The 23,586-nt window shown below is 49.3% G+C and overlaps 1 protein-coding gene and 1 long non-coding RNA gene across 4 annotated transcripts; one reads left to right on the top strand and one right to left on the bottom strand.

The window, feature by feature from the left end:
* Positions 1-1,481: 1,481 nt before the first annotated feature.
* Positions 1,482-22,405, bottom strand: Gm11468 (predicted gene 11468). The gene is made up of 3 exons (NR_033467.1): positions 22,181-22,405; positions 10,571-10,641; positions 1,482-1,568 (listed from the first exon to the last, which is right to left on the bottom strand). It is a non-coding gene; the product is annotated as a predicted gene 11468 (long non-coding RNA).
* Positions 9,724-18,579, top strand: Gm30733 (predicted gene, 30733). 3 transcript variants are annotated; one of them, XR_001783550.2, is made up of 4 exons: positions 9,724-10,048; positions 13,639-13,750; positions 14,205-15,499; positions 15,999-18,097. XR_001783550.2 is itself a non-coding variant. In XM_017319393.2 (4 exons), the coding sequence occupies exons 1-2, from the start codon at positions 13,778-13,780 to the stop codon at positions 15,046-15,048; spliced, it is 1,068 nt and encodes a 355-aa protein (XP_017174882.2). In that variant the 5' UTR covers positions 13,764-13,777; the 3' UTR covers positions 15,049-15,499; positions 15,999-17,871; positions 18,304-18,579. The 3 variants fall into 3 exon arrangements, 2 of the variants coding, with proteins under 2 accessions (XP_017174882.2, XP_030108158.1); XM_017319393.2 differs by lacking the exons at positions 9,724-10,048; positions 13,639-13,750 and adding an exon at positions 18,304-18,579 and having other exon boundaries at positions 13,764-14,288; positions 14,492-15,499; positions 15,999-17,871; XM_030252298.1 differs by lacking the exons at positions 9,724-10,048; positions 13,639-13,750 and having other exon boundaries at positions 13,764-14,288; positions 14,492-15,499.
* Positions 22,406-23,586: the final 1,181 nt, after the last annotated feature.

The following is a 23,586-nucleotide window of genomic DNA, read 5'->3' as shown; positions in this document are numbered from 1 at the left end:
GACAGGGTCCTCCCGTCTTTCTCTCCCCAGCGTGGGGCTTGCAGTCATGGGCTATCACACCCAGTTTTTAGCTGAGACCTCCAGCTTACAAGGTGAGCATTCTAACAACTAAGGCATATCCCCCAGCCCAAGAAATTTTTATTTAGAATGGGGGGGGTGCCGACAGAAGAAAGGGCTGCTGGTTCTTGTGAGAAAACTCTCTGTAAGGAAACGCTGCTGGTGTGTCAGAGACACCTGCCTGTCAACCCTTCAGGGCTAACTGAACTCTGCTGTAACTTGCCAAGTGGTTGTTACCACAGCTTCAAAACCGGTTCCAGAGTCTCTGAGCATAAGGCTCTCCATAAGACTCCCAGGAAAAGTCTTTAGAAGAGACCATCTCAGCAGGCGGATAGGTCTGGGATCTGCCTGTCCTGTTGGCTGGAGTGCTCGCCGGCAGTCATGTTGGAAGTGTGAGAACAAAGACAGGGAAATGGGTGGGACCAAGGAAGCAACTCCAGGACCCCGAGTTGTTGATGCCATTCTGTTCCTGGGCTCTCTGGGAACCTAAGTTCCCAGACTTAGGTACCATGAGAGAAAACAAATACCCGAATTATTCAGAGAGGCATGAAAGACTTGCAACTTTAGCCAAAGTGGGAGTCAAGAAACTGGATGCCCGTTTTTTTCAAGCACCTGTGACAAGCATGGTCCTGACGTGACAACACAAATGCTTGTCTAATGCTCCTCTTTCCGGTTGGGACCTTCCTGGCTTGAACTGACAGACACTCCTGGTTTTGATGCTGTTGTTGTTTTTATGGTCATGCAAACATCCTTGATACTGTATGGTTTTCACTTTGCCACACAGACAAATCCTTCTTTGAAGCCAACAAGAAGAAAGCTCCTCCCTCCAGTCGCTTCCTGATCATAAACCTTGGAATATGCATCTAAATGAGTTCCTGCTGGTGGGCAAGGGTGAGGGTGAGGGTGGGTGGGGAGGGTGCTAAACCCTGGAGGTCTCAAAGCTATTTTGCTAACACAGATGCCAAGTCAATCCTCAGATGACTTCTGCTGTGTGCTTGGTAAGCAGTGGGCCAGGGTAGCTATCACAGGGCTCAGTGTCGATGGCGGATCATTAAAGCTGGGGTACCGTTTACAGAGTCCAGCGGGTGCTTACAGAGTCCCCAGCAACATGTTCTGCTGAACCTCCAAGTTCTGCTTAGTTTTATGAAAGACGTGGCAAGCGAGACATAGACTTGCCTGTGCCTCACTCGGTTGATTTATGATTCTGAGATTCCACTGCCTCAGCAAAACCCTCTCCAGGTCTCTCCTGAAGAAACGTCTATCCAACCGGCGCTATCCCTGTGGAGACACAGCCCTGATTGGGAGGAAGCAGGGACGGACTCCTGGCTTTTCTTCTGTATGAAGGGAGGGACTCCACAGCCTGTGAGGCCTCTCAGAGGGTCCAGGAGGACTCCGAACATGTCAGTGCCTCTTCTGTCTTCTGCCAGGGACTGGCTCCCAGTCATGTTCTTCCCCATGGTTGTGTCTCTGCTCGTTAAGTTCTACAGAAGAGTCGGCATGATTGATTCTCCCTGATTGAGAGACGAAGAAGGGAGTCAGGGACGGGTAGAATCAGGTTGCAAGACACAGTCCAGATGTTTCTACAGGAAAAGGTGTTTTTAGCATGAACTTGATGTTGCAATGAAAGCCATTTGCTTCTAGAAGAGAAAGTTTTCCTCTCTGTCTCTGTCTCCGTCTCCGTCTGTCTCGTGTGTGTGTGTGTGTGTGTGTGTGTGTGTGTGTGTGTGTGTGTGTGTGTGTGTTAGAATTCTTAAAATGTTAAAAGTATAATCCTCACGAGTTGGATGGATGGATCTATCCAAGCCGTGTAATTAAAAGTAAATTAACGGGGTGAATCCCATCAGGAAGTGAGAACAGGAACCCCAGGTTGTCAAGGGACAGAAAGCACACTGGGAGGCACGTTGAATTAGAAGCAGCCACTTCCGTATTTTAATGGACAATAAAACCTGATTGCTTGAACTGTCTTTAATACCACCAAGAAAAATGGCATGCTTTGTAGCGCTTGTTTATTTTGCTATTACTAGTGTGTGTGTGTGTGTGTGTGTTTGTGTGTATGTGTGTTAATATGTATGTGTATGTGTGTATTGTGTATGTGTATATGTATGTGTGCATGTGCGTGTATGTATGTGTGTGTATGTGTGTGTGCGTGTGTGTATGTGTGTATATGTGTGTGTGCATGTGTGTGTATGTATGTGTATATGTATGTGTATGTGTATGGGTGTGTGTGTGTGTGTGTGGGTGCGTTCATGTGAGCTCTGAGAACCAAACCTGGATCCTCTGCAGAAGCAGCAAGTACTCTTAACCACAGAATCATCTCTCCAGACCCTTAAAAACTATTTTCAGTTGAAACAGCTCCATTTCAGCGTTCACACCTGTGGTATCACGTCAGCACTTAGAAAGTTTATGCCCGTGCGGAGACGGCTCTGTGGGCAGGGTACTCACTGTGAAAGCATGAGGAGCTGGGTTTGAGCCCCAGAATCCACATAAAGAAAGCCAGGGGTGTCAGAGGGTAATCCCAGCACTGCAGAGGCAGACCTAGGCAGGTGCCTGGGGCTTGCTGGTCAGCAAGGCTTAAGACTCAGTGAGTCCCAATTTAGAGAGACTGTCTCAGAGAGGTGGACAGCACTGAGGAGCAACACTCAAGGTCTCTGTCCCCACCCCCACACGCACATACTCACGCACATGCACGCACACACACATGCATGCACATGTGCATACATGCACACATATACACGCGCACACGCACAAACACACATATAGACATACACACACACATGCATGCACATACACATGCATGCATACACACAAATACACAAGTTCCTGTTTGGACTCTGGAATATTTTGCATTTTCAGATTAGGGACCCTTTACCTATAAGCCACAGCCTCGTGCCACCTGAGAGTCCAGAGTCCCTTAGGAGTGTTTATTGACCTGTCTCTAACTTCTGTTTCTCATAAGCATCCATATACCTGTTTTCTTAGCATGTGTCTAAACATGTCCCCACACCTCAGAGTCGCTCTTGGCACATGTCATCAGTCACATGTCAACCCTGGGCTTCCGTTTGGAACTCAGCTGGACAATGAGGAAGCAGAAATAAACAAGGCCTGATTTCAACCGGAAGAAACAAGAGCAGGTCTCCCAAACTGTGGACTCTGAGTTCCTCTAAATAACACCTCAGAGCCACGGGAGTGGGGTAGGGTGGGTGTGAGGGATGAAGGGGCTCTAGCACGGCTAATGTGACTCTGGAAGACCTTGCCCTTCCCTTGTTCCCTCTTCCTTGCTAAATAATAATAATAATAATAATAATAATAATAATAATAATGATAATGATAATGATAATGATAATATCACATTCCTAAAGCTAGCCACCAAGGTCCATTTTCTTATTTGGCTATTTCCTTCTCCTGAGCCTGACTACCAAGGTCCAGCTATCAAAGAAGTGAAGTCCAACAATCAAAAGCCCCCTTTGGCTCACCTAACTAACACATCCAATTAAAATTAGATACCTCATCCTAACTCGGGGTTCCCCCTTTTACCTTTGTAAACCACCATTGCCTATGGACCATGTCTGCCTGCGTACCTATTCAGAGGCAGTCCTTTCTTCCTTTAGGACAACACTCAAGGTCTTTGCCCCCCTCCCCCCATGCATGCACTGGAACACATGCACACACATATGTATACACACTCATATATACATGCACACACACGCACACACACATGAACATGCATGTACTCCCACCTCTCCCTTGTTCACTTCCCTTTCTCTGTCATCCTATATTTCCTGTCTTTGTCTCTTATTCCCTACCCTTTTTCCCTTTGGGGCAAATAAACCTCCATTGTGCTGAGAACTTGGACTTGGGTGTCTTGTGCCAATACCAGTCCTTTCAAAGGAGGAAGCCATTGGGTCTTGACTTAGAAGGTGCTATGTCTGTTTTCTGTTACTATAACAAAATGCCTGAGACCCTAAGGTTGAAGCCAGAGGTCTGGGGATTCTGATGGAGGTCTGTTTGATGCACCATTATAAGCTGGTGTTGGCATCACATGGAGAAACAGAGCAGTTGAGGCAGCCCTGGGTCAACAAGAGACCCTGTCCGGAGAAGAGAAAGTTTGAGAGGTCTTAAAGAACGACAGCTGATTTTGACCTTGTCCTGCACAATCGTGTGCATACTGGAACATACAAACACGCACACACACACACACACACACACACACGTGCACACACGTGCACAGACACACATATCACACTCACATGCACGCATATACACACCACACACACCATACTCATGTGTGCTTATTCACACTAGAGAGAGAGAATAATAAGGACTGAGGGGTAGAGATGGGCAGCTTCCCTCCCCTGACTTCCCCCAAGTGCTCGCCCTGAATGAGACCCATTCTTGACACGGGACCCTGGGATGACTCTCAACCCCTTTCCTCTGTACTGGAAACAAAGCACGATTTTCTAAACAGAAGGGAGACTCCAGGTCCCCTGTGAGATCTCATCCTGGCCAGAGGACTCCATAGCATGGGACGAGCTAGGCTCACTCCCAGGCTCACATGGTTTCGTTTCTGTGTTTTAGTTTTCATCTGTGGAAATTCCAGCCATCCTCTCCCTGAGGGCGCACACCCTGCAGGCCAGCACACATTCTGAAGGGCCTCCCTCACCCACCCAGGAGCAGCCCAGCCAACAGTGGCCCTGCCCTCAAGCACTTAGTAACCTCTATTCCCTTCCTCCCAGTATCGGATTTCACGGTGATAACATCGTCTAGAGGAGGCTTGTAGCTCCAGCTATTTCTGAAGAACAGATGTTTCCTCTCTGTCTCACACCTTTATTGCTCCAAGTGACAATGTCATACCCGCCTCTGCCTAATAGACCTGCTCAGGCTCATCTGTCTTGCGGCTAATTGCAGCCAGAACCAGCAAGGTGTAGGATTCCTGGCCTGCTGGTTGTCTATTCTCCTACAAACTGTTGCAGCTGATTTCTTTTGGTTCTGATCTATATGTATGCGTGTAGGTACGTGTGCACACAAATGCAGTGACCCCGGAGGCCAAGAGAGGACACTGGATTCTCTGGAGCTGGAACTACAGGCAGACAGGAGCGAGCTGCCCAGTATGAATCTTGCCCTTCAAGCATGAAAGGAGATCCCCAGCATCACCTCACTGGTTCCTGGACGTGGGAAGAGGCCAGAGTCACCCAGTAGCACAAATACTCTCAGGTGACAAACATGGTTTCAGGTTGGCTGTGACCTTTTTACTCAACAACAGCAGTGAACACACCCTCTCTTGGGAGCCAGAGCGGCAGGGACCACGTGACCCCTCGGAGCTTCTCCTCCTCGCTACCCTTCACAGTTCATCCCTCTCCCTTCTCTCAGCTGCGGGCACACTGATCTCACTGCTGTTCAGAAAAGCCACGTTCAGTCCTGCTGCAGGATACAGGATGCTTACCACATCTCCCAGTCGCTCATCAGGTCTCTCTGCTCTGTGGGTACCAGGTTTAGTTTGTATTCTTTGCCACTGAAGCTCCAGGGGCCTCTAGGACTCTCTGGTCACAGAGTGGTTTACATTTGGGGATGACAGGGAAGCCACTGGCCCTGTCAGTCAGGGCTGAGCCCCACAGCACCAAGTGTCAGTAGAGATGAGGTCCTGTGCTGGCTGCTGCTCGGTCAGGACGTTTTGTGTAATTGAAAGGCGAAGTTAACAGCAGTAAAGAAAATTAACTCGGATGCCCAACGGTTGGTGAAGCAGAGCGTGGAAAACAAATGGAGCAGAGGCGACCAGTGAGCTCAGCTTGTCCCTTTATAAAGAGACAGAGGAACCTGCCTGGGGAGGATGCCTGTGTGGTTAAATCAGGGCTGTGGCTGGGACCAGGACACAGGTTGAAATCAGCTGTCCCCTCTACAGCTGTGCCCTGCACAAGGCTGCATTAGGAAGAAGCTCTGCAGCCTGAGAGTCCACAGCACACAGGCACACGGGGACCTGGCGCTACCAGACACACTGGTGGGGCTTAGATCCCTCCATGCTCTGTGGAAGCGTCTCATGGAAGCCACTCCACAGTCCTAGGGGTGACAGCGGGGTCTGTCACTCTCCTACTTCCTGTATGTCACACTGGGGCAGAAGAACAAGCACTAAGCTGTATGTAAGCGCCCTGCCTGTGCTCCTGTAGGTACAGGAAGAAAGCCACTCTCCATCCATGTCCCAGAGTGGGGACAGGGAGAGACCCTCTTCCTGTGGAAGTCCCTGTTTGTTCCTGCAGCCTGACCCAGCCTGGTTTTTTTCTTATTTATTTTTTGTTCTGACCAATATAGAATTTTTTACTGGGTTGAATATGAAGCCAATACAGTATCTAACTCCTAATCCCCAGAGCCCCAGAACTGGGACTTCACTGGACAAAAGGGACTCTGAGCAGGATTAAATGAAGGACTTTGAATGGGAGGTGAACCTGAGTATTCAGATAGCCCTGGTGACATCCCAAGGGTCTTAATAGGAGGGGAGGGGTCAGTGGTGAAAACAGAGTGGGGGTGGGAGAGAGGCAAACAGAGACAGAGACAGATAGACACAGAGACAGACAGACAGACACAAAGAGAGACAGAGACAGAAACAGAGACAGACAGACAGATGGGCAGACAGGCAGACATACAGAGACAGACACACAGAGAGGCTGATAGAGCCTGAGACAGGCAGATGGGCACACAGAAAGACAGACAGGCAGATACACAAAGAGAGAAAGAAGAGACAGAGACAGACAGACAGATTGACACACAGAAAGACAGACAGACAGACAGAGAACACCCAGTTACTCAGTTTTCTTGGAGAGAGGGATGATGAACGTGTCAGATGAGGTCATGAAGCAAGAAGAGCAGGCAGCTCTGCAAGAGGAAATGCAGGAAGTGACTCTCCCCGCTTGATAGCCCAGAGCCGAGCTCCATCCCAGAGCCGGATCGGTAAGGCCTGGGTGCACATGATATTAAGATACATGGAATGTGTTAAAGGAAGAAACAAGTGTATTATGGACAGACTGCATGAGATGAACACGGCCTTTTCTACATGGCTTTGATATGGGTGAGCATTTAGGAACTTAGAGTTGGCAAACAAAAGATATATTTTACAGAAGAAATGGTGGTTTGGGGGCTGGAGAGACAACACAGTAAAGTTTTTGCTGGGCAAGCTCAAGGACGTGAGTTTGAGTCCCAGCACCATTGTCCAAGCCAGGCTCAGTGGCACACACTGTAGCTGCGGAGCTGGGGAGGCAGAGACAGGAGGGTCTCTGGAACTCCCTGGAGAGCAACTGATGAGAGACATCATTACCAACCACTGACCTCCACACGCATGCTCACACACATGCACATTTACACATATATGTAATTGTGGGTCCCCTCTTCTAAAAGTTAGAGTCACCTTTCCATTGGAGCTGGGGAGATGGCTCAGTGGTTAGGAGCCCCATTCCCACTCTTCCTGAGGACTTGAATTCGGTTCCCAGCACCCACTTTGGATAAGACTACAATAACCGTAAACTCCAGTTCCCAGGGGATCTAGAGACCCAGGCCTCTTCCACTGGTGACTATACCCACGTGCCCCCATGCATAATTACAAATAAATAATGTTTAAAGAAATCAACTTTCTGTGAAAGGAGATCACATCAAAAACTTCCGACATAGCTGAGCTCAAACAAGGAACATGGCTTTATAATTTCATTACTTCCCATTTAGTAAAAAGCTCGGGGTGACTGCCACCCATTGTCCCTGCCCTGTGTTTTTGTAGACTTAGGTGCAGTCATAGTTTGTGGCTGGTGTGGGGGTGTTGAGCACTGAGGGCCTTAAAGGGAAACACCTCACAGACAGCTGCTGTGGAGAAGAGGGCCACTCAGGGCCTCTGCCCTGTCTCCTTACTCGGGGCTTAACGTCCCTGGCTGTGAACGTGTACACGTGTGGATCTGCAGTAAAAGGCCTGACAAGGGGTGTGCAGGTGTCTGTGGGTCAGAGCACCAATGCCATTTTGCATTTTTGTCCCCAATATTTATCCCACTGGGAGATTGTGGCACGCCACGCGCTGCTGGAATCCTGAGAGTCATCAGGCCTGCAGCCTTTTGTCCAGGATGTCTGCATACTGCCATGTTTATGTCTTTCCCCATCAGCGATGGATCAGGCCTGTGAATAGGCAGGACTCTTAATGGCTGGTGTGACTGATTGGATGGTGGCCGAGCTGTCACTGTGGAGCACAAAGGTTACCTTCCTCAGAAACAATCAATGGATCATTAAGGTGTGCTTTGCTTGGTCAGGCCACGGCCGCTGCAGAGACAGACCTCAGGGTCACTCTGAAGCCTCGAGCCTCAGATCATTTCCGTGGCTAAACCTGTGCCGGAACATGAGGATTTCGGGCCTTCCTGTGGCTCTGAGCTGGATAAGCCACTAATGGGTTCAGGAGAGGAAAGAGGGATTGTATGTCTCCCACTGAGAAGGGCGGAAATAGTCTGAGAGGAAGGGAGGCCTTATTAGCCTTCACAGGGACCCCTGCTTTGACAGAAAGAGGTGGGCAATGAGGTCATTAAAGGGAGCTGTGGCTAGGATTGGGGAGATGATTCAGTCAGTGAAGTGCTTGCTCTGTAAGTGTGGGATGTGATTCCATACCCAGAACCCATGCAGTAAAGCCAGGGGCGGCGGCTCGTCGGGTCTAAGGGTGGGATGTGTGAGCTGGTTGGGTCAATGAGCTAGCAAATCACCCAAAGCCAGAAATAACTGGTTCAGATTTCTCTGTGTGCTGTGACCAAAGTGTGTGGTGTCTTCGGGACAAGGATCTCAACCATTGAGTTCTGGTGTGTTCCAAGGGCAGTGGCAATCAGTGGCAATAACCTCTGCTGTTTTGAAAGTCTCTGGAACACCCACCGATGACCGAAAACTGGAGGGGAAGTGTCCCACACTGAGCACTGTGGGCTTTCGATTTGGGTACCTATGGCTTTTTGGAGAATATTGTCTCCTGTGTAGGGCAAGGCCAAGTGAAGTCTTTTATTATGGATATATGTAAGTAGAAAGCTTGGAGAAAATTTAAATGGATGTATTGCTTAAACTCAATACAAAATGCCCCCTTCTAAGGAACGAGCTCTAAAAGACAGGAAGGCTGGGCACAGGGCACCCTTCGTGGAGGTCAATGGCTCCTCAGCTCTCTGTAAAAGGCCTGACAGTTTTCCAGTCTCTGGGGACAACCTGAAAACCAGATGAGCGCCTTGCTCCTAGGCAGGTTGTTGGGATTTCCCCTCTGTTCCCACCAAGCTTGCCAGTCCCATTAGGTTTATGGGAGCCTGTTTCAGCCCTCCCCCCCCCCCACCACATCCTGGCACCTTAGAGCATGCCGATCAGCCCTGAGCTGGACATGGCCTGGGAGTGCAGGTCCACTGAGCCCGTCTCCATCCTGGAGCAGTCTGTGAAGGAAGCAGCCAGCAAGGCCCTTCTTCACCCAAGGACGAGAGAGGGAGGGAGTCTCTGTCACTGTGTTTCCCTCACAGTGACACATGCAGTGAGGGCATCCTGCACCGGGTATATAATTCTGCCCATGGACAACTGAACAGGAAGCCCCGAAGCAAGCCGACCTCTCAGCACGCTCCTTGTCCTAGTGTAGCAACGATGTGGTGACTCTTGTGTGACTACTTGGCTTGATAAGAAAGCCCTCTGTCCTACTGCTGTTTGGGTCAGAGGTGTCTTAGCTCTAGGGCAGGTGTCTGGGAGTGAGAGGTGTCACCTGCCAAAGCCTTGTAAGGCCTCTGGGTTTGTTCTGGATAAAAAACCCTTGGCCCACTGTGAGCTGGGGGATGATAAGGGACAGGGACAACTATGGCAGAGTGGCCAGGGAGGAATAAGAGGAACCATGACGTATTTGCATGAATTAGGTGGTAGTCAGGGCCACAGAGGAGAGGTGAACATTTCCTGAGGACCCACAGATGAGGAAGACAGAGGTGTGAATGGTGGCCTGGCCTGGAGACATCTGGATGGAGCTGCTGAGAGGAAGGTTTGAGTCCCCGCACCTCAGATGGACCAGAAGGATGCTCAGACCTGGCTTTCCATGGGGTTTGGATCCGTGGCTGTGGTCCTGTATTTTAACTCTCTCTGTCTCAGCTTTGGGTTCTCAAGAACAAGTCTATATTCTCTGTCCCCATGTTCCTGGTGTCATAGCCAGTGCTGGAAAACAGAGCAGTCGGGCTGTGTTTCTACTAGAAGCACACACAGCTGGAGAGAGAGGTGCATGTGTGTGTGTGAGTGTGTGTGTGTGTGTGTGTGTGTGTGTGTGTGTGTGTGTGTGTGTGTGTGAGTGTGTGTGTGTGTGTGTGTGTGTGTATCCAGCCCTGAGACTCTCAGCAAAACGCAAGGCAAGAAGGGTTAGGGAATTCTATCCTTAGTCAGATTCTTTCTTTAAAAATTATTTTTATATGTATGAGTGTTTTGCCCTTGTTCGTATCTGTGCACCACATGCAGTCAGTGCCAGAAGATGTCAGATCCCCTGGAGCTGGAGTTACACAGGGTTGTGAATTACCGTGTGAGGGCTGGGAATTGAACCTGGGTCCTCTGGAAGAGCATCAGTGTTCTGGGCTTTCTCTTCAATCCCTGGAGACAGATTAAAAAGATATTTTGTTATTAATTATGTTGTTTTACAAAATGCTTAGTACTTGGCTTCATTTGTTAAAAATAGTATTTGGATCTGTGTAGGGCCCTGCGTCTGCTCTGCCACAGAGCTCGGCCACTAAGGGAGGCAGGATGCAGGAAGTTGGCCACACTTACCTGACACAGTCCCTGGGCAGGTGTTGGGCTGTAAGGCAGCCCTGGGACACCACTCTGGGAATGGGGAAGCACAGTCTGAGGCGAGGGAGCTGGTTTAGGGGTCCCCAGGCCTGCAACAAGGCCAGGGCCATCTGGTTCTCAGGCTCTCGGACACCCAGGCACTGCTGGACCCCCAGAAGAGCTGAGAATGAAATCTGGGCCCATGGGCTGGATCTAGCCTGAGGTTGACGGGGAAAAGAGCGGGTGCTCCAACTGGTCCCTCAGAGAGAGTCCTTGGCTTGTCGGTGGTTGTCCTGAACTTGGTGGCAGTTGTGGCTGGGAGCACAGAAAGGCCTTCTATGGGAGATTAGATGGTAGCTCTATAGGCGAAGGCCTCCTCCATGACTCCCACGGTGGATCCCGATGAAAAGAGGCAGTCCATGGTTTTTTGTTGTTGTTGGTTTTTTTAGTTTTTGATTGTTTGTTTGTTTGTTTGTTTGTTTTCAAGACAGGGTTTCTCTGTATAGCCCTGGCTGTCCTGGAACTCACTCTGTAGACCAGGCTGGCCTCGAACTCAGAATCCACCTGCCACTGCCTCCCGAGTGCTGGGATTTAAGGCGTGCGCCACCACGCCCGGCTTGAGGCAGTCCATGGTTTTAAGGCATTTATTGTCATAGAAAGTGGATGAGTAAAACTGTACCCAGAGCGGGCCTGAGGTTAAATACCTTTTGCAGGAAGGAGTGTCTGGGTAAGAAAGCTTATTGGCTAAGCCCTCCAGGCCTTAGGTATCTCATTAAAATGGAGATCTGTCTTGAGCCTACATGACCGAGGTCACATCCTCTATCTGTAAAGGGGTTTGGGGCATTGCCCTTAATGTGACTGATGGTCACAAATCTCTGGAGGGCTGCAGCTACTGACAGGGGCCTGGTGCCTGGAAACAGGTGAAACGCCTTCAGCATCTCCAGGGCTTTGAGCCTTAGCTCAACCGGGAACTAGGCTACCTTTCACAGTCACACATCTGCCTGAATCTTATGTACTTTAGGGGAACACATACACTCCCACACGCACACATATATATGTATGCCCCCACACAACACATGCACACCCCTGCATACACACACACACTACACTCATGCATGCATACACGCATACATACATACTACACTCATATATGCACACACTACACTCATGCATGCACACATACTATACTCATGCATACACACACTACACTCATGTATGTAAACACACTACACTCATGTATGCACACATTACACTCATACACACATACTACACTCATGCATGTATATACATACTATGCTCATATATACACATATATTATACTCATGCATGCACACACACTATACTCATGCACACACACACTATACATTCATGTATGTACACACACACTATATTCATGCATGTAAACACACTCTACACTCATGCATGTATGCACACTATACTCATACACACACACACTACACTCATGCACACACACCATACTCATGCAAGTATACACACTATACTCATGCACACACACATACTACACTCATGCCATACACACTACAATCATGCATGCACATACACACTCTACACTCACGCATGCGCGCACACACACACACAGTACACTCATGCCTGCACATGCACACACACACACACACACACACACACACACACACACGTACAAAGATACTCACTGTAGCCTTACCCACACTATGGAGAGGCCTGAGAACAGTGCACACACCTCGTATGCAAATGAACAAGCAACCCCAGAGGATAATCACAAAAAACAGTCTGTAGTAAAAAGAATTCAAAACTTTATATATCAAGACAAATCCCAAAATAAAATACCCCCAGGGGGGAAAAGCCATTAGCAAAAAAGCAATGTGTTTTTATTTCTAGATTAAAAAAAAATCAAACATGAAAAATACATTCTGTCATTATTTAATTATAACTTTTAATCAAAGTCAAACAAAACTTTAGAATTCTATAAGTTTTAATATTTTTTAAAAATTGTTGGTTCTCACCCTACCCTACCCTACCAAAACCAGCCATTTTAGTTCCTGTAGTTCCTGGTGTTTCTGTGGCTTTGGAACTCTATCCTTGCTGAATGGTCTCTTTTCTAGCTCCCTTCTCGTGGCTGGGTTGCTGGAGTTGCCATTGTGACCAGCCAAGGGTCTTGGGGGTTCATTTCTCTACCAGTGAAAGAACTAGAAAGCAGAAAAAGCGCTCAAGACACAGTCAGGTAACAAGGGCAATACAGGTGAGAAAGAGCACACAGCAAAGCCCTGGGAGGCCTGGGGTTTTATGTGGCTTTGGTGGCCTGAGATGGGTCCTTTCTCCTAATTTGGGGTTGGTCAGCCTGCACAAGGAAAAGAAGCTCGGGGCCCTACAGATTTAGGTAACATTGCTCGGATCAGGCCTTGAGCATAGCTGACTAGCCAGGGCCAGTCAGCAGAAGGGGGCCCTGTCAGCAGGAGAAAAACACCCACCAGGCTTTTATCTCAGGTGAGGAAGACGAGGAAGGTGGAAGTTTGCCATCCTCCTTATCTATCTGTGGCCTTTTCCCTATCTATCTGCCTGTCTCGGACCTCTCTGGCTCCCAATGGCTCCTGTGAAACCTGGTCCAAAGAGTTGGTTCTCAGCCCAGTATCTCTGATCCACTCCTTACCCCTGACCTGAGCCAGCCACACACGTCCTCCCTCACAAAAAACAAACAAACAAACAAACAAACAAACAAAAAAAAAAACGGGGTTCTTGGAAGCAGGGAGCTAGACAAGACAGTACGGGTTTTCTGTGATGGGTGACCGCACTCTGGGGACCTTATGTGCAGTGTGTTTTCCACAGCTCATGACAGTGGACTGCATTCGCACCCTGAAGTGCTTAGACTCGTGGCTTGCCAAGAGGGCGTGCAGTTCTGCCATGTTCTTGCTGCCCAAGAAAAATGAAGTTACAGGAGGTGAGGAGTCTGCCTGTGTGTTTGATCATGGTTTCTGAGTCTCAACACAGGCATTCATCAAACCACCACACTGCACACCTTATACACACATACTGTGTGTGTGTGTGTGTGTGTGTGTATCACGGGGAAACCTCTAGTGCTATTCCTGGCCTTGCATCTTATTTGAGATTGGATCTATTAGTTGTTCACAGCTGCGGACCACAGGCTAAGGGACTGGCAAGCTTCCTGAGAGTCTCCTGTCTCCATCACCCATCTCTTCCCATAGGAACTCCAAGTTGCAGACACTACTACCACACCCGGCTTCTATGTGGGCTCTGGGGATTCAAACTCACGTTTTCAAGGCAACGTTTCTCTCTGAGCCATCTCCCTGGCACCCTGGTTTCTATTTATCAATTACCCTCACAAAGCTGGCTGCCATTAGAGAACTGTGCTTTCTGTTGGCTTCGTCTTCCAGCGTCCAGCTTCAGTCTGTCCCTGTCACTAGCCATCCCCGAGTTCTCTCCCTGCCTGCGACCCACCTCTCAACACATCCACTCAGGTAAGGCATGGCTTTCTGTCTTCCTTAGCAACATCCTGGGCAAGGGAGAAGGGCTGCTCCCACCTCTGCTTCAGAGCTGGACCTAGAGATGTCCCTCCATGTAGGGGACTCTGTGTCCTGAGTCTGGGTTCCCACAGCGTCCTCTTCTCTGTCCCCCTTGTCCTCCCACGGCTTACTGAGAAAGGCCTCTTTCACTCTTCCAGTCTGCAGTGACCTCACCCCGACCTCACCCTTGACCTCTAGCAGGCCCTGCAGGCTCCTGAGAAGTGTGAGCCCTGCTCACTTCCGGCTTCCAGCTTCTGCTCTCAGCCCTGCTCCTGGTCTGAGCTCAGCTCCTTCCCTCTGGAGCCGACAGCGTTTCCCAGTTCCCCGTCTTCCTGAGATCACGAGGTTGTTCCCAGTGCTGTGTCTTTCCATTTTAATTTGTGGAAGGATTGTGGGGGCCTGGAAAGTACATCCCTCTGTGAGTGATGCCATGAAACTTAGCTTCAAATTCCAAAAATGGCAGGCAGAAGAAGCGAGACTCCTGTTATTCGGTTTCTTTTATCAGTCAACTGGAGTGAAGTTACTGTGGCAAGTTCATCTTCCCCAGTGCCGCCCTGGATGGGACTCCAGACCCGGGGCCTCTGTGCTGAGAGCTCTCTCTATGCTCCTCCAACCCAGGCAGGCTCTCAGGAGGCACTCAGATCCCTGGGCCTGTCACCTGCACAGTGTAAGGCAGGTCAGGCCATCTCTCCCCAGGCAGAAGGCCTTCGCCTAAAGTGACCTCATTAGAGCATCCCTGGGGCTCTAGAAGCAGAGCCAACCACTCAGCTGTGCCCTGGCACCCTTTTCCTTGGAAACCTCCCTGTTTTCCTTTGACTGCTGAGGGCAGGGAGCACTCCAACAATCTCCCTGTGGCAGACCACCATGTGCCTTCTGTGTCCAGCAAGCGTTGGCCTTGGCCCCAGCAGGGCCCCGGGGGCCAGGCATCCAGGGTGAGCTGGAGCCTTCAGTTCCACAGGCAGCATTGGCTCCTTCTCCCACTGCCTCAGCCCTGCCTTGAGCTTTCTTCGCTTGAGCTGCAGAACTGAATAAACACAGGGTGTGAGGATGGATCCTGCCTGGCTGTGCATCCCTGACTCCAGCTGCTCTGAGCCCCGGTTGCCAAGATCTACAGCGTTAAGATGCCTGAGGCCATCCAGGCCTCCACCAGAGCTGACTGCAGAAGGGTAGGGGTTATTTGACAATTGTTTGGGCTGTGCTGATTTGTTAACTTACCATGGTCCCCTGCTTACATAAGCTCTTCACACCCCAAGTAGATGAATATGCTAATCACTGGTTTCTAGTATCTGTCCCTGTCCCTTCCATACAAATAGCTGCTGTCTTTCTAAGAGTACCCTAGGCCTGTTCAATTAGCAGGCTCCCCACTTTTGGTGTTGGTCCCAGGGAGTCAAACATTGTTTAGCATATCTGTGAACCACTTGGCAGAATTTGAGGTCCAGCCCTATTCCCCCATAGAGAAAAATGAGACCTGCCCTTGTTAACGTTTTATGTAATTATTCTAGAATTTGAGTCTGCTTTGTCACCACTGGCCATTTGTGTGACTTTCTTCTGTCCTTGCTTTCTGTCACCAACTCTTTTGTAATTATTCTATGTGACAAATTTCAGTTAGGTTGCTCGTGTGATCTCTTCACTGTGCTTAGAGGAAGGATCTCTCTCCCACTGCAGGATCTGCCTGATTTCAAATGGGGCCACTTCCTGCGTGGTACAGCCGCATGAAAACCCTGGAGGCTCGTGTCCCTGCCACCCTGTGATTTAACCCAGAAGATGCTAGAGCCCTGAAGGACTATAGTGCTGGACTTCTCATGAAATGTACACACGCCTCTTTTAAGGTCTTCCTTCTTTCCTGTGGGTCTGCATGTCCTTTTGAGCTCACGGCTCTCCTGCCTGACAGACTCCTCTGGGTGTTCATCTCAGTGCAGAGTGGCCTCTTCATTTCTGCTTCTTTAAAAATGTGTCCATTTTGTCTGCAGTGTTTCTGATGGGAAACCCGGATCACGGCTGCGGGCCCCATGCCGTGGCACGCCTTCAGAGCTTTAATAGCTGCCATTCCATTTCCTCCTACTTCCATTGTTCCCTTGACAAATCGGCCGTTCCCCAACTGTTTCTTCCTTCGCCGGGCATGGCTGGCTTTGCTCCACAAGAACAGCAAACGTTCTTAATGGCTGAGCCCCCTCCAGTCCTTCCTTTGGGAATTTTAATTACGCATTCTCCGTTTCTCCACAGTACCCCACACGCCCTAGTGTGCTTCTTTGGTTTCTTGAGGGTTTTGTTCCGTACCTCCTCAGCCTTGATCGTTTTAGCAAACTTCCGTGTGCCTCGTCTAAACAATCTGTACCAGCCTCGTGCGGCGTCCCTTGGAACTTGCTCTTTAATTTGACGCCCTTTGGCTGTATTTTCAATTTCAATTCATCTGATAATGTACCTCAGCTTTTCATTTAAAAAAAATTGCTAATTGATGTTGCAAATTTGTCATTAGCCACTTCAGTGACCAAGCACCCAGGGCCTCCTGTTGCCTGTTTTTCCACCACTTGGCATCTGGTTGCTTTCCCCTGTGAGGTCTGCTAACCTTCTTGTGAGAGACACTGGACACTGTAGTCTTTTCATGATGTTGTTTATGGTGGAGGTAGGCACCTGTTCACGCCCAGAGTTAAAACACTTTAGGCTGACCTTCACCTTCACAGTGCAGAGTTTATGTCGGCTTGTTCTTCTTGTGATACAACCTCCTAAGGGACTCAACAGAAAGCCCTGTGTGTTTTCTGGAACTCTGTGTTGTTGAGCCTTGAACTCCAACTTCCCTTGTAACAACATCTATGATATGGGTGACACCCACGCCTAGTTCAGCTCAGTCCCTGAGCGCTGCGCTCTGTGCAACATATGCCCCCTCAGAGTTCTCTGGGCACCAAGTGCTGGTGCAGACAAACTTGGCTGCCAGGACTTCTCTTTTCCTCTTGCCCCTGGCTTTGGGTGTCGACTTTGGTCTCCCCCAGCTCCTGAGCCTAGCACACAACTCTCAACCAGCTCAATGGCGCTCACACATTGCTCAAAGAAGAGAATGATGGAGCCACCTCTGCTTGGTTTGCTTTTTCTCTGGGGCACAAACCTCAAATCCTGGCAACCTGGGTTGCCTTTTGAGTGAGGCTTTCAAAAAATAGCCCCCACCCCCTGTCTGGGTTTGTATACGTCTGTTCTTTCTAACTCTCCCTGGCTCTGCGTGTTTGCCAGAAGCTATTCCATCAGGTTGGACTAGACATGGGGACCTTCTTAGGTTTCAATGAGGCAGCAACACACGGAGATCTGGGGTCGGCAGACTGACCTTATCTCCAACCTAGATGAGGGCAGAATTATTTCAGCTGTTGACTTCTCAAGAGAACTGAGGGCTGGGGATGTCGCTCAGTCAGGAGAGTACCTGCCTAATATGCACAGAGCTCAGTGTTCAATCCTCAGCATCGCATCCAACCTGGTCAGATGGCACAGCACTCGGGAGGGGCAGGCAGGAGGATCAGAGATCGAGTCATCCTCCTCTACAAAGAAATTTGAGGTGAGCCTGGGCTACATGAGACCTTGTCTTGAAAAACAAATTATTTTTTAAATGCACCACTGCAGTCATGGACAGAGATTGGGGAAGTCTCTGGTTGGGGAGCGAAAGCAAAATACCAAAAGGCAGGCTTTTTTTTTTTTTAAATATCAGAGAGATGGGTGACAATCAGCTGCAGTGATGGGAAACCTCTGGGGACTGGGGAGCCGAGTAGACCAGGAGGTTGACCCTGGTCTCCCTTGGGAGAAGGCTGGGCTACTTGGGGCCTGTGGCAAGTTGGGAGAGCATCTCAAGAAGGCAATAATCACTTTAATAGCTTGTTTGATGTGAAAAGCATACGTGGACAGATTCTTTTTAAATGAGAGCTGGGAGCCAAGGTTTACATCAGAGGCTCTCAGGAGTCCCAAGTCCAAATCCTGTCTTTATTCCCCTTAGCAGGAGGCCCTTTGTAGGCTATCAAGCACATCTCTAAAGTGGACGCAATGATGAGGTCACCTGTCTCATGGGATATGTGGGAAATCTGACAGGTATGTATATATAAGACACATAGACCCTGCTGTCACCTGCCTGGAAAATCAGTTGTTAAACATAAACCAGTTTACAGCACAGGGCCCTCCTTTAACCTGATTCAGCCCACAGCCACCATGTCTGAATGTCCATCTGGTCAACCTGCCTTGTACTACTACTTGTGAGGGACAGAAGCAGGTAGAGTCTGCTCAAACACACTTGTCAATGGAAAGTGGGTGGACAACTGGACTTCTTTTGAGTGCCCTGTAGCTAAGCAGCTCCTCTCTGCTGCAGGCAGAAGATGCAAGTTCTCTCTGACTTCAGAGAACACTATAGTTGGCTCCCAGCCCTGCCTCCCTTGCGGTCATTAGCTGAGCCCCCATGCTCTGCCTGTGACAGGAGAGGGCGGTCCCGATCATCTAAATGTTTAATAACACCCATCCTCCACTCGCTGGGTAACCGAACCCAAACCATCGGGTCCTCAAAGCCACAGACTAACAAGGCCATGAAAAGGAAGATGTTTCTGTAATGAAAATTTCATCAATGCAGATTTCACATTGAATATCAAGGTCTCAGCATGAAGACAACATCAGAGTGGACACTGCTGTGACGCTGACCTTCATCCTTGGAGACAAGAGCAGAGTCGGGCAGCCTCAGTCTTCTGTGACAACATAGCTGCAGGGAAGGTCTGGGGTGGGGGTGGGGGAGTTGGCAAGACCCCACCCCATTCCCTCTGAGGGGTCTTGGCAACTCTACTTTGCTCAGTTGACACTCTGGTCCCATCTCTATCCAATCTCAGTCACCTCTGTCCCCTTATCCATCTCTCTCCTCTTGCTCCTTAGCAGAAAACGACCTGCCAGGCCTTGCTCTGGCTGACCCTTTTCTTTAAGCTATCTTCTCCAGAACCCACAAGCCCTCAGATCTTGTCTCAATCCAGGACAAAGAATACTATCCAGGAAGAGTCCCTAGATGATCTTTTAAGAAGTATAACTGGCACTACCAGTCCCTTTCCACCTGCATTCATCTGCACACACACACACAAACACACACATACACACCACACACGGAGTTTGAGGGGAGAATCATAGTGACAAATGTATATTGTGCACTGAGACTAGCTTTCGTACAGCATCTATTTGCCTGTGAGAACTGCAGGTCCCCTGTAAGCCAAGTGTAGCCTTGATGAATTTTGCATTTCATGTTAATAAGATGAGACCCCTTGATATGATCTGATCCTGCACCTGTGACTTAGGCTTCTAGAAAGCCTTGGTTGGAACCCAGGACTGCCAGGAGGTCTTCCCTCCCCAACACTGTAACCCATGGTGCCACAATGTGCTCAGATGTCTCTGGAGCAGAGGCTGTGCACACACCAAGGGCAGATGCACCAGTAGCTTCAGCTCGCTTATTTACAGCCTGACAAGAAAGCGCATAGAAATTACTCTTCCCCTTCATACGGTGTCTTTGTGAGGCTTCCAACAGTGAGGGAAAGAGAGACACAAGCAACTCCAGACTCTAAGTCACCTTTCCTTAAAGAAACTCCCAAACGCCAAGGGACTGCACAACAGGCCGTATTGCAGGTTCTGGATCCTTCCAAGGTCAAGACGGTTTTTTAAAAACCATCTTCCAAGCATAGCTGGTGACCTTGACCATCTCCAGCTCCTTCGACTTTGTACTGGACAATGGGGGTCATGGGAATTAAAGCTAGAAAAGAGGAGCTTTAAAGACCATTTAAGGTGAAGCTTCTGAGACCCCCGGGGAGAAAGGGAGGCTGGCTGCAGGAAGAAAGTCTGCAGCAAACAGGCCTTCTCCGAGGTCTCCAAAGGAAGTTAAGAGGCTTTACATTTTGATAAAGCTTTTCCTACCGAATGCTTGCAAAGACACAGGTGTCCCTGTCTCTCAAAAAAATGGCCGCCGGGCAGTGGTGGCGCACACCTTTAACCCCAGCACTTGGGAGGCAGAGACAGGTAGATTTCTGAGTTAGGTCGAGGCCAGCCTGGTCTACAGAGTGAGTTCCAGGACAGTCAGGGCTACACAGAGAAACCCTGTCTCAAAAAAAAAAAAAAAAGGCATGTGAATTTGTACATGTTCACATGTTCATATGTGTTTGCATACCTGTAAGTGGATATGTCTTTGTACTATGATGAATAACATTATGTTTTAAGTTTCAATTACTGTACTTAAGAGATCTAGAAAACTAATGTCTCTAACCTGTGAGTTCTGCTTGCTGAAGGACAGATAGATTCCTGGCACGCTGAAGGGCTGTTCATGTATGAAAACAAGCCACGTGCTTTCACTTCTGTAAACGAGCTTGGTTGCCCCAACTGACAGGATACGCTGGAGCACAACAGGAGTGTCGTAGGCAGAGAATATATCAGGATGTATGCTTGCCTCTGGTTGGACGAAGGCAGGAAGTACGCAGCATTGTGAGTTTTGCCCTTATAAGCCCCTGACTAACGTAATCTGTGCCATATTCTGAGCACAGGTCTTGGGTATGGTCCTGGCTAGCATTTAATAAAGCCTGCACTGGTCTTTCCTCACCCAGTGAGATTAACAGTCCATGTCTGTGCGTGCACATCTGGGCACTTGCATGCATGTGGAGGCAAGAAGAAGCTGGGTGTCTTCCTCTCCTACTCTCTATCTTATTCGTAAGTCAAGGTCTCTCGCTGAATCTGAAGCTTGCCTATGTGACTAAGCTGGCTGATCAGCAAGCCCCAGAGACCCTCCTGTGCCTGCCTCCCCAGTGCTGGGGTGACAGGCACACACTACCACACTTGGTTTTTTACATGGGTTCCAGGGATCTGAACTCAGGTCCTCAGCCTTGTATAGACAGCGCTTTACTGATTGAGTCATCTCTGCAGCCCTGGAGGCCTGTGACTTTCCGCCCTGAGATTATCCAGCTTCCATGTACCTGCCAACAGAAGGCAGAAAAGCAACACGATGAATGCCCAGCCCAGCCCAGGGAATCAACCCTGGGCTTTTATCAGTGGGGGCTGATACTCTTTCATATAGCCCAGGCTGGCCTCTATCTCTCCGTGTATCTAAGGATGGTTTCAGGTAGCCCAGGATGGCCTCTATCTTGCCATGTATCCACCCACAGTACCCATTGTCTGTTGCTGCATGGAAATATTGTCTGTTCCAGCTCAAAACGTAGCGGTTTCAACCAAAAACCAGCTGGATCTGCTTCTTCCAATCAGGTCCCAGGTCAGACATGGCTGCACCACGTCTGCAATTTCCACCAGGAAGACCTGAGAGCCCGGAAGTCAGGGCACCATAGATTGGCTTGCCTGGGGACTTTCTTCGTATGTGTAAAGTCGGCCTGGAGAGCTCAGAAGTCAACCCCACTAAGACTGTGAGCAGAGATCTAAGAGACTCACCCCCACCCCACCCCACCCCCGTGTAGCTGGAGCTCTCTGCCAGCATGGACACTTCAGGGTGATTAGGCTCCTTCTGTAGTGGCTCAGAGTCCTAAGAACAAAACGTCTAACAAGATGAAAACTCCAAGACCTCTCCTCACTCAGTTTATGTTCTGGAAGCCCCAGAGTCATAGGGATGGGGAGTGGACACAGATTCCACGTCTAAGTTAGAGGCCTGTCAGACCTCAGTGACTCCCACAGAATCAGCAGCTCCAAGTGCATCCTGGGAATATCTCTGCTTCTTTATTCTCCTGTGCCCAGAATCACTCCCACATCGCTCTGACCACAGATCCTCAGTTTGGACTGTGCTTGGGGCAGACCCCACACCAAGACAAGGCACAGCCTCAGCTTCCAGCCCCCCAGGACACACAATGGGAACAGGTTCTACCTACCATGGAAGTTTGTAAGGGACACTCCCCCAGAGACATGCTCAGATGTCAGCACACACTGCTCTCTTCCACAGAACTGCTGGGGTCTTCCAGGTCCCATTTATCTCCCCCGGTAGCAGCTGCCTGCTTTTGCTTCTACAGCACAATCTTCCAGAGCTTTGGAATGGACTTTGCACTGCAGCTTGATGAAGAGAAAAGCAGCGGTGGATACGCAGGGTTCACAGAGGTGGCACCCGCCCTCCTTTGACTGCGCTTCGCAGGCTCTGAGACAACAGGCAGAATTTGGATGGATTCCCACTGCACGGCTCCTAAGTGGCTCCATTTAAATAAACACCCCCTGGGAATTCATATCCGCATTCCCTGCGGGTGATCCGCTCTTCTCCTCCTCACTTCAAACATATAAAATTGAGAATATGTCAGACCTCGCACGGGCTCTTTACAAAGTGTTCCCCATTAACCAGGGCCATTTCAGCCCCATGTTCCTGCCCTCCTCTAAAGGCAGCCCGTGGCATTTCCATAATAAAGAGCCGTTTATGGCTTGAAATCTTGACTGTTGAAAAATGAATTCCAAAATCCCCCTGGTTGATTTATGGCCCATATGCTTTCTTTGTTGCCGCGTTCGTCACCCCTGGTTAAAGATAGAACGTATTATCCGTCCGGGCTGGAGAGGTGGCTCAGCAGTTAAAAGGCTGGCTGCCCTTCCAGAGGACCCAGGTTCGATTCCCAGTACTCACAGGGCAGCCCATTTCCAGGGGATCTAATGCCCTCTTCAGCCACCAGACACGCGTGTGGTGCACAGATGCACATGCAGGCACTCATACACGCAATTATTTTAAAAAGAGAAAGTATTGTCACATCATAATTATACATGCTATATGTGTATGATTATGCATTTAGTTGTAGAATTATAATTTTAATCTTGCTGGTGGGTGATCTCTTAAAATCCTAATTTGAGAATCTTAACTGGCCAAAAAGCCTGTGAGCCAACCCAGAGAGATGCTGCCCACCCAACAGTGGAGGTCATGTCATGGGTCAGGGTGTTCCTGAAGGGTGAAAAAGTGGTTGCCATGGAGATCTCCATGAAAGTGCCCTGTCTCAGTCCAGGAGGAATACATTGGGCAGGGAGGGGTCCTGAGTCTGTTGACCCTTGAAGTTATCAAAGAAAGGACATGCTGCTCTTGCAAAGGACCTGAATTGGAGTTCCAGCATCCTCATTGAACAGTTCCAAACACCTTGGAACTCTCACTCCAGGGGTTCTAATACCCTCTTCTGGCCTCCGTGGGCATCAGCACTCACCACCACGCAGACATTAGCATAATTTAAAATAGTAAAAATAAATCTTTGCTGGGCAATGGTGGCACATGCCTTTAATCCCAGCACTTGGGAGGCAGAGGCAGGCAGATTTCTGA

The sequence above is a fragment of the Mus musculus genome, chromosome 2 (genome assembly GCF_000001635.26).
Source record: "Mus musculus strain C57BL/6J chromosome 2, GRCm38.p6 C57BL/6J".
Classification (NCBI taxonomy): domain Eukaryota; kingdom Metazoa; phylum Chordata; class Mammalia; order Rodentia; family Muridae; genus Mus; species Mus musculus.
Note: the sequence above shows the minus strand (reverse complement) of the source record. Positions and strands in the feature narration are given on the sequence as shown.

Bases quoted from the DNA above. Each gene is read 5' to 3' on its own strand.
- Gm30733 (XM_017319393.2), top strand. From the start codon at position 13,778: ATGGTTTCTGAGTCTCAACACAGGCATTCATCAAACCACCACACTGCA. The intron at 14,289-14,491 runs GTAAGGCATGGC...TCACTCTTCCAG, and splicing joins CTCTCAACACATCCACTCAG to TCTGCAGTGACCTCACCCCG.